Genomic DNA, 14163 nt, shown 5'->3' with positions numbered 1-14163 from the left:
CTCCCAATCCATACAATATTTACAAGTAAAGGTAAGTGAGCATCAGTCAGTATCACAACCAGGACTCAAGAGGATTGGGGATCTACTTCTAGTTACCTGATGAAGGGGCCATAGGGACTTCCTACATGGGGCATGTTCTCATATTTACTCTAAAAACACTCCAAATGCAGAGTAAGGTAAAAGGACAACGTTCAAAGCGGCATCTGACTGAAACAACGATCAGGAGTTAAGTGATGGGAGTGTTTCTGACCAGTAGTGACTGGGATGTTAGCAACCATATAATGTTCCCAGGATTCCTAAATTATCTTAATTCAAGAAAAACTATTAGTTTGTATTCTAGTTATGATTGGGATGCTGGCAAAACCATACAGTGTTCCCAGAATACCTAGATTTTCCTAATTCTGTTCACAAACTTAAATGGGTTGTATTTTAACTGTGATGCTGTCAAAACCAATGTTACTAGCATCCCTAGATTTCCTCAATTCTGGTCATAACCTTTTAAATGGTTTGTACTTTGCATAGGAACAAATAGTAAATAATACATCAAGGAGTAATTATTACTCTGCCCTTTTAAACACCAATTCCCAAGAGAAGTTACGGAACAAATGACATTTGTGGCGTTACTGGCATTATAGCAGATGCCATTCCTCCCTTCGCACACTGCTATTTTGTTATCAACACATGTTCAAACAGAACATTTCTAAATGCACCAACAGTTTCATTTCAAACATTCTACAACAGAATTCATTTCTAGCTTTATATGCAAATATATTTGGCAACCATACTCACCCACAAGTCTACATAAATCTACACTTCCTTAATCCTGACCTACATACTCCAGAAATAAAAACGATATCAAATTTGCCGATGGCCAAGGCAAGGGAGATCTCCTTATTGAAACGTGTCTTGGTTCTGGTTTTATGTGCAAACATATTTGGCAGCCATAATCGCCCGAGTCTACAGATATCTACACTGCCTTAATCACGACTTACATAATCCAGAAATAAAAACGGATACGAAATGTCAAATTTACTGATGGCCAAGGCAAGGGGGCTTCCCTTATTAAAAAATTGTCTTAATATATTTTGCAAAAGAAAAGTTTGCACTCTAGTATTCTGTAATTAATGCTAAATACTTAAACTATGGGACATGAGATAAAATTCATCTTTTGCTTCACCCTTTATTGGAAAAATGCTTTAAGCAAGCCCAGCTAGTTCCAACTGGGTTCTCTTCCACTTATCAAGAGGGCCGTGCTCGGGACGGTACTGGACGCTCACACCGTCGGGTACGATACGGCCAATGGCCATCATTTCTTCGTATTCCTCGCGGTCGAACTTAGTGAAGCCCCATTTCCTTGAGATGTAAATCTAAAAAGGAAAATTCCATTTCAACCAATCTACAAGATACAAAAAATATACTTGACCAATTACATTCGTTAATATTTATTATACAGTACAGACCAACTTGGTACTGACCTTTTGACGACCGGGGTACTTGAACTTGGCTCGTCTGAGCGCCTCGACTACTGGGGCCTTATGACGGTCGTGGGTCCTTACAGACATGATGGGCTGACCAATTCTGACACGTGCTACTGTGCCCTGGGGTTTACCGAAGGCACCTCGCATTCCAGTCTGCAATCTGTAAAATAGAATGTTCATGAATAACTATCTCAATATAACTAGGGAGAAAATCTTCAACAACAGATTTGCTTTCAATATAGTTTCATAAATCAGTTCAAAATAAGATCACCCACATACACAAGGGTTTGTTCAACAATGATAACTATTTAGTTCCTTTAACAACTTGAAGAACACAACAGATTTAAACAGACTTCGAAGAAAGAAAAAGTGGTTCAAAATTAAGAATTCCTCATGTACTCCCAATTCTATATAAAAAAATTGACATTGGTGTTTATTACCAATGAAGTAACCCCACTTTGACCCAAAAGCATATAGCAGTATAAAAATTATTACTTTCCCTTCACAAGTAACTCAATAAAAGTAAACCCTGATTTCAGCTTATGCTGCAGATACAATATAATATCCTCTTCAAAATGTTTAGAAGTTTACATAGAAAAGGTATTACAAAGGTATTTCAAATTCCCTATTTTTCCCTGATGGGGCCTTTGGGCTTATAGCATCTTGCTTCTCAAACTAGTGTTATAGCTTAGCTTGTAATAATAAACGCTGAAAATTAACAACCATTTACAACAATAACTTACCTATCAGCACCAGCACACGACAACATTTTATTGATACGGATGACATGGAAAGGATGAAGCCGGACACGGATGTGGAACTGATCTTTACCGCAGTTCTTTACCAAGTACTGAAAGGTAAGAAATAGTCGTTACAAACATGCAGATAAGTCGTGAAACATCTATGTTAGCTTCTAGGCTGAAAGTGTACAAAGGATTTCTTATGCTTTTCAATGGAATAAAAAGCATTACACAAATCTTACATTAATATCCCCACCACTAGACCATAGAGACAAACAAATTCATTTGTTCCACCGGCTTAAAAAGTGGGTTGTGCATTTCCAAATAAAGATGCTTTCAACTTTTTTTCTATTCTAGACTTCTCTTTCTATAGTCCATTTCTTTTAGCGAGTCATATTTGCACAGACTCGTAACGGTGCCCTTTTAGCTCGGAAAAGTTTCCTGGTCGCTGATTGGTTAGAATTATCTTGTCCAACCAATCAGCGATCAGGAAACTTTTCCGAGCTAAAAGGGCACCGCTGCGAGTCGGTGCAAATATGCATCGCTAAAAGAAATGGACTATAGTTATTCTTTTATCTTGTTTCTTCACCAGGTAGAACAGATAAGTGATAATAGCTTACACATCTGTAATATGGGTAATGTTTTAGTGTGAATTAGCAACACTAAAAAGCACTAAATCACTACAATTTATTCCACCCACAAGAATAAATAGGTTAACTAAGATTTAGTTATTAATCAAGGGCATAAAATTACTGCCTTTTAAATGAATAATAATTTGTGTACGACCGTACTGTTATGACAATACACTTATACAGTACTGGTTTACTTCCCTTTTTGGAATACCAAACTTTCTACTTAATGAGGTTAACTTGCAAAAAAAAAGTTTTGGCCTTAATACTATTATAGAACTATATTTCCTTAAAACTTTTGCCAACATCTGAATTTTGTTGCAAAAAAAAGTTTTTGTCCTTAATACTATACTAGAACTATTTCCTTAAAACTTTTGCCAACATCTGAATTTTGTTGCAAAAAAAAATTTTGTCCTTAATACTATTCTAGAAATATTTTCTTAAAACTTTTGCCAACATCTGAATTTTGTGGCAAAAAAATTGTTTTTATCCTCAATATTATTCTAAAACTATTTTCTTAAAATTTTTGCCATCTGAATTTTGTTGCAAAAAAAGTATATGTCATTAATAGAATTCTAAAACTATTTTCTTAAAACTTTTTTCCAACATCTGAATTTTGTTGCAAAAAAAAATTTTTGTCCTTAATACTATACTAGAACTATTTTCTTAAAACTTTTGCCATCTGAATTTTGATATTCTAGAACCATTTTCTTAAAACTTTTGCTAATCCCTTGGGACACCATTTTGCAATGCAACTTCGTAGTCTCGCTAAATTTCATATCGAGGACGACAATTCATAAATTAGGCTACAAAAAATTCAAGCTAAAGGAGTGTACAAAGGATTTCTTATGCTTTTCAACGGAATAAAAAGCATTACACAAATCTTACATTACTATCCCCACCACTAGACCATAGAGACAAACAAGATCATTTGTTCCACCGGCTTAAAAAGTGGGTTGTGCATTTCCGATAAAGATGCTTTCAACTTTCTGCAATTCTAGACTTCTCTTCCTATGTATTCTTTCAACTTGTTTCTCTACCAAGTAGAACAGATGGAGATTAACCCTTTTACACCCAAAGGACGTACTGGTACGTTTCACAAAACACATCCCTTTACCCGCATGGACTTACCGGTACGTCCCTGCAAAAAAATGCTATGTACAATTTTTTTTTAATTTTTTTTTAAAATAATTTTTTGAGAAAATTCAGGCATTTTCCAAGAGAATGAGACCAACCTGACCTCTCTATGACAAAAATTAAGGCTGTTAGAGCAATTTAAAAAAAATATACTGCAAAATGTGCTTGAATAAAAAATAACCCTTGGGGGTTAAGGGTTGGAAATTTCCAAATAGCCTGGGGGTAAAAGGGTTAATATCTTACACATCTACTGTAATATGGGTACGCTTCATAGCGTGAATTTGCAAAATTTATTCCCCCCACAAGGAAGCTAATAGGTTAACTAAGATTTAGTTATTAATCAAGAGCATAAAATTATTGCCCATCATATATCAATAATAGTTTTTACAAGACTGAACTGTTATTACAATACACATACAGTATCGATTTACTTTCCCTTTTTGGAAAAAATACCAAACTTTCTACTCAAGGAGATAACCCTTTTACCCCCAGGCTATTTGGAAATTTCCAACCCTTAACCCCCAGGGGTTAGTTTTTCCCAGCACATTTTGCAGTATATTTTTTTTAAATTGCTCTAAAAGCCTTAATTTTTGTCATAGAGAGGTCAGGTTGGTCTCATTCTCTTGGAAAATGCCTGAATTTTCTCAAAAAATTATCAAAAATGAAAAAAAAAATGTTATAGCATTTTTTTTGCAAGGACGTACCGGTACGTCCATGGGGGTAAAGGGATGGCTTTTGTGAAACATAGCAGTTCGTCCTTTGGGGGTAAAAAGGTTAACTAAGACTTAGTTATTAATCACGAGCATAAAACTATTGCCCATCATATATCAACAATAGTTTTTACAAGACTGAACTGTTAATACAATACGCATACAGTATTAATTCACTTTCCCTTTTTGGAAAAAATACCAAACTTTCTACTCAAGGAGTTAACTTGCAAAAAAAGTTTTTATCCTTCAAACTATTTTCTTGAAACTTTTGCCAACTAACATCTGAAATATGTTAACTCTATTACCCCCTGGCTATTTGGAAATTTCCAACCCTTAACCCCCAGGGGTTAATTTTTTTCCCCAGCACATTTTGCTGTATATATTTTTTTTTTAAATTGCTCTAACAGCCTTAATTTTTGTCATAGAGAGGTCAGGTTGGTCTCATTCTCTTGGAAAATGCCTGAATTTTCTCAAAAAATTATCAAAAATGAAAAAAAAAAATGTTTATAGCATTTTTTTTGCAAGGACGTACCGGTACGTCCATGAGGGTAAAGGGATGGCTTTTATGAAACGTACCAGTACGTCCTTTGGGGGTAAAAGGGTTAATTACATGCAAATCCCTCAAGACATCCATTTTGCAAAGAAACTTTGTAGTCTCACAAAATTCCATATCAATGACGACACAATCCATCAACTATGCTACATAAAAATTTCAGCCGAGTGTACAAAGGATTTCTTATGCTTTTCAATGGAATAAAAAGCATTACACAAATCTTACATTACTATCCCCACCACTAGACCATAGAGACAAACAAATTCATTTGTTCCACCGGCTTAAAAAGTGGGTTGAAAGTTTCCCAAATAATCACGTTCAAAGATTCTTAGCCATTTCAGACTTTTTTCTTCCTATGTAATTTCATTTTGTTTTTCTAATCATGTAGATAAAATAATTTTGAGTCGTTCACATCAAAAGTGTGTAATGTTTTCTATGGGAATACTGTATTGATACGAGACAGTACTAGAGGCATTACCGTTTTCTTTTTTTTTTAAATTAATTAGATCAAATAATTTTTATAATCAATAAAATCAAATACTTTTTATAATCATTTAAATCAAATACTTTTGACTCGTTCACACCAAAAGAGTAACATTTTCTGTTTAAATTAGTGATGAGACAGTACTAGAGGTAATATGTTTTGTCTTTTTAACCAATTAGATCAAATACTTTTGACTCTTTCACAACTAAGGTGAGTAATGCTTTCAAGTGTGAATTAGTGATACAAGACAGTAAGCACTAGATGCAATATGAACAAATCCAGTTAAAAGTTTAATTTGAGACACTTTCCAAAGAAAAACGTCTGGTGATTACAGCCCCAACGATTGGATATGAAGCAGGTTGGGGCTAAGGGTCGCCGGAATGCTGCAGACGCCAAGTAATGCCTATAGTACACGCTATATTAGGCTTAATTCTTATACAAACAATTCCTTGGTAGCTTCTAAATATAAGAAAAATTATGAGAATGTTGTATTAACCCTTTTACCCCCAAAAAGGACGTACTGGTACGTTTCACAAAAGCCATCCCTTCACCCCCTTGGACGTACCGGTACGTCCTTGCAAAAAAATGCTATTTACATTTTTTTTCAGATTTTTGATAATTTTTTGAGAAAATTCAGGCATTTTCCAAGAGAATGAGACCAACCTGACCTCTCTATGACAAAAATTAAGGCTGTTAGAGCAATTTAAAAAAAATATACTGCAAAATGTGCTGGGAAAAAAATAACCCCTTGGGGGTTAAGGGTTGGAAATTTCCAAATAGCCTGGGGGTAAAAGGGTTATTAACCTCACCAGATTCAAAAACCGACATAATTAGAAATTTTCATAATTACTTCTCTCAACAAGTCATATCTCCATTAAATGTCTAAACCCTTGCATAAAAAGGGTAATTTTTCAGTCTGCAATTTATTTAATTGCTAACAGATCTCTCAATCTTCCCCAATTCAATTTTACTACATAAGCTAAAGGAAGTGTACAAAGGATTTCTTATGCTTTCCAATGGAATAAAAAGCATTACACAAATCTTTCATTACTATCCCCACCACTAGACCATAGATGCAAACAAAGACATTTGCTCTACCGGCTTAAAAAGTGGGTTGGCGATTGTTCAAATATTTCACAAAATGTTTTCCCTTACTGCTCAGTACCTAACTTAAACCAAAGGTAATAAATGTTCTAATCGGATGTTGATTCTAGGAGTCATTATATCAGTTTCTAAACCTCCATTACTCCAGCAGTTTCAATTTAACTTTAGACGAATAATAAAAAATTTCACTTTAGACGAATAATAAAAAATTTAACTTTAGACGAATAAAAAATTTAACTTTAGACGAATGATAAAAAATTTAACTTTAGACGAATGATAAAAAATTTAACTTTAGACGAATAATAAAAAATTTAACTTTAGATGAATAATAAAAAATTTAACTTTAGACGAATAATAAACAATTTACCTTTAGACGAATAATAAAAAATTTAACTTTAGACGAATAATAAAAATTTAGTAAAGGTGTGGAAGAGACATGTAAAAAAAAATTAAAATATATGAGAACTAGAAAAGCACTCTTAGTGTGCAGATCTCCGCATGGCAACTTATTTATTTAGACCAGCTTGCCTTTCCCAGAATCAATTTAGACCATAGTATTTTCAGGTCGCCCTTTTGCTCGACCTTGACCTTCGACCTCCCAAGACTCAACATAACAATTAACCCCTAAACATAACCTCTTTCCAACTTCATCGGTTGAGGCAACTAACTATTTGGCTGTACAGTAATTCTAATAACAGCAAACCATATCCCCATTTTACATGAGAAGACTCATTACTACGAGAGAACTTAATGCTGTGAGAAGGGAACTTAAGAAGCCTTCAATATATTATAATTTAGGGCATACATGTATTCAATACTTCATCCTAACTTTTACAGAATAGATTTCTACCATTCATAGATTTGATTATAGGGGCTAAATGATAGTATTCATAACCTAATTAAAAGATAGTTAAATAATCTCAAATAATTCCAAATTATGTAAGACAGTTCAAATGCTTGAAGGAACAAATGTTTTGTTCCAAATACTTCCAATTTATGTAAGACAAAGTTCAAATGTTTGGAGGAGCAAATGTTTTGTTCCAAATACTTCCAATTTATGTAAGACAAAGTTCAAATGTTTGGAGGGGCAAATGTTTTGTTCCAAATACTTCCAATTTATGTAAGACAAAGTTCAAATGTTTGGAGGAACAAATGATTTGTCCCACACAGTACTATTCAAACTATAATTAATGAAATTATCTATAACACTAACATGTTAATCTTAATTATGCATTGACCAATAAATTTTGTGTTTGGTCTTCGCTGTTGAAAAATGAGACCAATATCACCAACAATTACTTTTAAGTGTTCTTTCCAAAAAGCCACCACACTAGATTCAAAACCTTAAACGCATAGTTATTAATCCAATTGAAGTAATTAGAAGATTATTTGACATGGAGAAAACGTTTACCACAAATGGTGGTGGCTAGTACCCAGTTTGACACTATGGGAACTTGAATATTATCATCGCCTATATCCCAAGGATGGTAGGGCATTTAGACTACAGTACATTAGTGTGACAACAATTTACTCATTACAAACCCAGAGTCGGCAACGTGTATGAATTTGTTGTACGATGCTATACCCACATTTTGGTGAAGATCAAACAGAATAATCTGACATTCTGGCTAAACTGTGGGGGGGATTTTTGGGGTGTCTGTAGTTTTTGGGGACAGGGCGATATCTTTCTTATTACTAGCCAAATAGTTTTTCATTGTGGGGAAGATGTTCTTTACAATGATCCAACATACCATAATATGATGTTATTTTATCATTTTGAATATCATCATTATTTACTTTTACCACGGCAATATTTTCTAAGCTAAGCACGGTCCGAACGCAAGTCACGGGTAACTCCTGCTTAGTTTTTACAAAACTAGTGAAATTAATACTTCATTGTGATCATTCCTATGAAAACGAGCCGATTTCGGACTTTTTTTACTCGATTTTCGGCCGGTCAAAGGCCTGTCCCCATAAACTACAAAGGCTCCGGATTTTTAAACAAATTATAAAGTAATTCATGTCAATTTAATTATACATTTTAAACAAAAAACTAAACCAAATTCTAGACACTCACCTTGTTGGCACAGATGCGGCCAGCCTCAAGGGCTTCGGATGAGAGCTGTTCATATTCGTCCGATACTAAATGGACGCAGAGGGGAAATTCCCTTACATCAGCCTTCTTTCTTCCTAAATCAAAGATACGGATCTTGGGATCTGGTACACCACGACAGAACCGTGACTTGGGGTACGGTTTGTTTTTGCAATAGCGGTAACTGAAAGAGAATTTAAGAATATAAAACACGTCTTGACTTATTACATACAATATATCCATAACCCTTTTACCCACATTGGACGTACTGGTACGTTTCACAAAACTCATCCCTTTAACCCCATGGACGTACCGTTACATGCTTGCAAAAAACTGCTACAGTATTTACATTTTTTTGCATATTTTTGATAACTATGAGAAACTTCAGGCATTCTCCAAAATAATGAGACCAACCTGACCTCTCTGTGATGAAAATTAAGGCCGTTAGCAATTTAAAAAATATATTGCAAAATGGGCTTGAAAAAAAAAATGCCTGGGGGTTAAAGGTTGGTAACTTCCAAACCATATTGGGTGTAAAAGGGTTAAGGTGCTATACCTTAGTCTAAAATTCCTATTATAGAAATACAACATAATCAACTGGAAAAGATCTTATTTTCAACCCTACTGCAATCTTTGGTATAAAAAAAAAAGCTGTTCAGAATATTTAAATAAGACAAGCATAAAATTTTATTAAATAAAATTTGCTTTATTTATAAAGACAAGCACTTTACCCCGCTATGTCCTTTCTCGTTCCCATGGATACTATAACTGTAGCATGTTGACGGCATTTTGACCAATTAATCAGGGGTCAAGAGGCAGGTGCGTTGAGAAAGCTTGAAAAGGGGAATTTCTGGCCATTTTTTTTTTTTACCTTATCACAATTTAAAAATTCCCTATTTCAACCAGGGTAAAAGCAGCATCAAGCAACGTCGCGCCGGTGGTCATCTTAGCAGCTGACACAAAGTTATACTCCGAGAGCAACCTCTTATACATTTTATCCGATTAGTATCATGAAACCAAAAATTAAGTTAAGGGTTTTACTTATCAAAGTGTACTGCTGATGAAATGCAGTACATTTACGATGGAGGATCAACAAAATAGGAAGCCCACATTCTTTTGGCGATGTTCAAATCATAACATAAATACAGCTTTATTTGATTCATATAATATACCGTATAATTACTCGACAAGGAAGCCGGATCGCTCATATAATTAAAATTACATAATAATGCTCGACAAAGGCTGGATGTACGCAGTGCATCCTTGTACTGCCAGCCAGAAAAGAGCAGTGGTGAATTAATGATAAAATGAGAGAAAATCGAGCCACAGAAAACGAAACAAAAAAAAGTTTGTGATTAAATGATGATTCACCGTACCAATGTACAAGTAAATTTGCTTAGGGGAAATGGTTTCGCAGTCCAACAGCCAATAAAAATAAAGCCTTGGCACCCTACGACTTTATTCAGGGAACGTGCGGTTCCCATCTCACAGAAGTCCTTCAAGAAATGTGGTTTCGCTTTATGAGTAAAGGTGCACGGGTAAATATCTACCAAATAATCATCTTTTGACCTTATTAACTTAGGCCTGGCAACATTAACTACCAAGACATATCGTTTCCTTACTCCTTGAAACGTTTCTGTGCCTATGCCCTATATTTAACAAGAATGTACCCCGAGAGATGAAATTGTAATTACATTAAGGTTGAAAATAAGGTAGTTATACTCCTGAGCCATCAACATACATACAAAACAACACATGATTATTACTTGACCTATGCATTTAAGAGTAATACTGTAACGTTGAAAGATTTCAGTAGCCTTTGTATAACGACGGACAGGGTATCATCCTGTATGCATAGAACTGCACTTAAATTAACCCTACAAATTTAACCTAACCTAAAGCACATGCCGTCCTTAACTAGTTTAACGGGGACGAAGGCATCCGGCAATCCCCATTATAATGCAGTATTCTCACTAAGTGTTGGAAATGGTGATGGGGCATGGCCGTCATACATAAAACACCACCACATGGTTACGAACAAAACTAAGCATCTATCGTCTAAATGAGCACTAATGTATAAATTACCAATCTTTTATCGTTAGAAGCTATTATCTGAGTAACTATTTGGGGGTGTATGTATGATCACGGCCAACTTAGAATACGGCAGTGTAAGGGGGGTCGTTAACCACACTAGTTAAGTAAGTAGAAGACACACTTTATAGGTTAGGGGGAAGTTTAGGTTAGTTTGTCCATTTTTAATCCACCTGGGATGAACTGGCCGCTGATGTACTAAAGGCTCCACTATCCGAGATAAATATTTAGGTAATTGTCAACAAAAACCGAAGTTTTTCACTGGGAACCATATTTTAAATTAGAAAATGTTGCCCTAACAATTTGCTCTCAGCTGTGGCTTACATTTCAACATTATCCACTGAGCACTGGCTATTGTGCATTAACAGATTAGGTGGGGATGTAAGTATGATAGCGGCCACTTGTATGTATTATGTCTACCTTAGAATACGGCAGTGAGGGAGGTCACAGCGCAAGTTAGGTAAGTAGGAAAGGACACGGCTTGTAGGTTGAGGGGAGGGGGAGTTTTGGTTAGTTGATGTCCACTTATAATGAACGCATGAGAAACTGGCCGCTGACATACAAAGGCTCCTAATTTTCAATCCACACGGGAGGAACTGGACGTCGATATACAAAGGCTGCACTAATAGACAAATATTAAGGTCATTTCCATAAAAAAGGTGCATGTACGATTACAGCTAACAGAATAAGGCAGTGTAAGGGGAGTAGCATGAGGGCATTAGGGAAGTAGGTAAGGACACGACTTGTAGTTTAGGTTAGGGGGAAAAGTTTAGGTCAGTTGATGTTCCTTTTTAATCGTCATGGGACGAACTGGCCGCTGATATACAAAGACCCCTATGAAAGTTTTTCTATAAGAAAACCATTTTCATATTCAAATACCGTTGCCCTGACCACTTGTTCTAGGCCACAGCTTGCATTTCAACACCATCGACTGGGCACTGGCTACTTTGAGCACTAGAACATTTAGGACAAAACTTTGACTCAACTACCTGCGTTAACCACTTTATACTTAATTTTAAGGCTCAAAAGCTCCAAATCATCCAGCAGTCCAATGTGGACTAAAATTGCAGAGTATCGATATTTATCTGACGGAATAGAAAATACACCCAACTTCTGACTATCAACGGTGAGTCGGCGACTTTACTCGTAACGCATGGTAAAACAAATTTGGCTCATTTGGGAAATTGTTCAGGGCTAAATTAATAATTATTCTTAAAAACAAGGTTTTCACTATATTTCACCGTATATAAGAAATTCTACCATAGCGTAAAATCGGTAGAAACACCAAGGCTGGAGTTATACTACCGCACCGAAACAAATTGCATATCGTCTATAATCGTTAATTATTCACTTATAAATGAAATAACCAGAACATAACTAACACAATTAGGTTCCTTTTTCAACTATTTATTCCCTCTGGTACAAAATAGCATGCATAGATACACTAAAGCTGTCACATGACTTAAGTTACGATATGACCTACATTTAAGCCCTAAAACACTAAATAACCAGAAGTTATAATTAATTTCAAATATCACACATAACACTTCGATTATATCTAACAAAATTACATAAATTTAAAATTTTTAACTTCATAAATTTAAAAGCTGTCACATGACTTCAAGTTACGATATGACCTACCTTAAGCCCTAAAACACTAAATAACCAGTAGTTGCAATTAATTTTAAATATCACTCATAACATTTAGATTATAACTAACAAAATTACATAAATTCAACATATTTAACTTAATAATTTCAAATTTATCGTCACTAGTAGAAAATAAACGCATAAATACACCTAAAGCTGTCACATGACTTAAGATATGACCTACCTTAAGCCCTAACACACTAAATAACCAGATGTTACAATTAATTTTAAATATCACTCATAACATTTAGATTATAACTAACATAATTACATAAATTCAACATATTTAACTTCATAAATGTAAATTTAAACTTAAAGAACGGACCGGGAAAATACTCACCAACGAGCAGGACGGCGCCCCATCTTGCTCGGTCTGAAAATTAAATAAAACCGATAAAATGAGAAAATTAAATTAATTTAATATAACAAACAATTAAATAGCAATCAATATTCACAATTGCAAAGACAACAAACTGACGGATGATAAAGATATTAACAGATGAAATGGATGTTTGGATTCACGTTCGCATCCACACGTACCTAAGTGCAAAAGGGCTCTTGTTATTGGAATGTTGTTGACAAGGCCGAGGCCGAGCCAGGGTTGCCAGGTTTTCTAAATGAGAAAAAGCCAATTTCTAATGAACTGCAGCTTTAAAAGACCAACTCATTATTAGAAAAAGTTCAAAAATATAGTATTTAAAGCAAACATTTTTTTCATGACATAACTCAAGGCCAACTAACTACAAAAAGTCCAAAATTGAGATTTATTTTTGGCCTGAAAAAAGGCCAACCTGGCAACACTGGGCCGAGCTGGTCTTGAAGTAGCAGGATAGTGATTTAAAAATATATTTTCAAAATTATATTTAGTTTAGTTTAATAAAAAATTATAATCTATAAATTACATTAATCACATAAATATTATAATTATAACAAAGGCTATATTTTTTTATTCGATGGAAGAATTTACAAAAATTGGCTATTTCTCAATGTGTCAAAAATAAAATTATCAAAGATTTAAACAAAATGTAGACTTATTTATGATAAACATTAATTAAAAATGTGTAATTGTTACCTATAATAAATAAAACAATATGATCAAATAAATAATAATGTATAATAAAATAATAAGTCGAAAACTATTCTTTATAACAGCACCTCTAAAGTGGGGTTTACACGATCTAACGTCTTTTTATTCATATAAAAATATCTATTTTGATGTTGTTACTAATTTAAGAATATTTTATTTTAATTGTTCATTATTTCTTATATCGTTTTTCTATTTCCTTATTCCCCTTCCTCGCTGGGCTATATTTCCCAGTTGGAGCCCTTAAGCTTATAGCCTCTTGCTTTTCCAACTTGGGTTGTAGTTTAGCTAATAATAATAATAATAATAATAATAATAATAATAATAATAATAATAATAATAATAATAATAATAATAATAATAATCTCAAAAGCTCCAGTTATGCAGCCTTTAAAGTAAAGTTAAAGTAAC

The 14163-nt window shown here is 34.2% G+C and overlaps 1 protein-coding gene across 1 annotated transcript; it reads right to left on the bottom strand.

Annotated features, from left to right (window-relative positions):
* Positions 1–1166: 1166 nt before the first annotated feature.
* Positions 1167–13232, bottom strand: RpL10 (ribosomal protein L10). The gene is made up of 6 exons (XM_068348428.1): positions 13209–13232; positions 13009–13041; positions 8913–9111; positions 2222–2328; positions 1476–1638; positions 1167–1367 (listed from the first exon to the last, which is right to left on the bottom strand). Exons 2-6 carry the CDS (start codon positions 13029–13031, stop codon positions 1197–1199), a joined length of 663 nt encoding a protein of 220 aa, XP_068204529.1. The 5' UTR covers positions 13032–13041; positions 13209–13232; the 3' UTR covers positions 1167–1196.
* Positions 13233–14163: the final 931 nt, after the last annotated feature.

Source organism: Palaemon carinicauda, chromosome 24 (genome assembly GCF_036898095.1).
Source record: "Palaemon carinicauda isolate YSFRI2023 chromosome 24, ASM3689809v2, whole genome shotgun sequence".
NCBI classification, from domain to species: domain Eukaryota; kingdom Metazoa; phylum Arthropoda; class Malacostraca; order Decapoda; family Palaemonidae; genus Palaemon; species Palaemon carinicauda.
The sequence above is the reverse complement of the archived record's forward strand: the minus strand, read 5'-3'. Positions and strand labels throughout refer to the sequence as shown.

Bases quoted from the DNA above. Each gene is read 5' to 3' on its own strand.
- RpL10 (XM_068348428.1), bottom strand. From the start codon at position 13,031: ATGGGGCGCCGTCCTGCTCGTTG. The intron at 9,112-13,008 runs GTGAGTATTTTC...ATTCTCTTTCAG, and splicing joins GGGCGCCGTCCTGCTCGTTG to TTACCGCTATTGCAAAAACA. The intron at 1,639-2,221 runs GTAAGTTATTGT...TCTATTTTACAG, and splicing joins TCGTGTGCTGGTGCTGATAG to ATTGCAGACTGGAATGCGAG.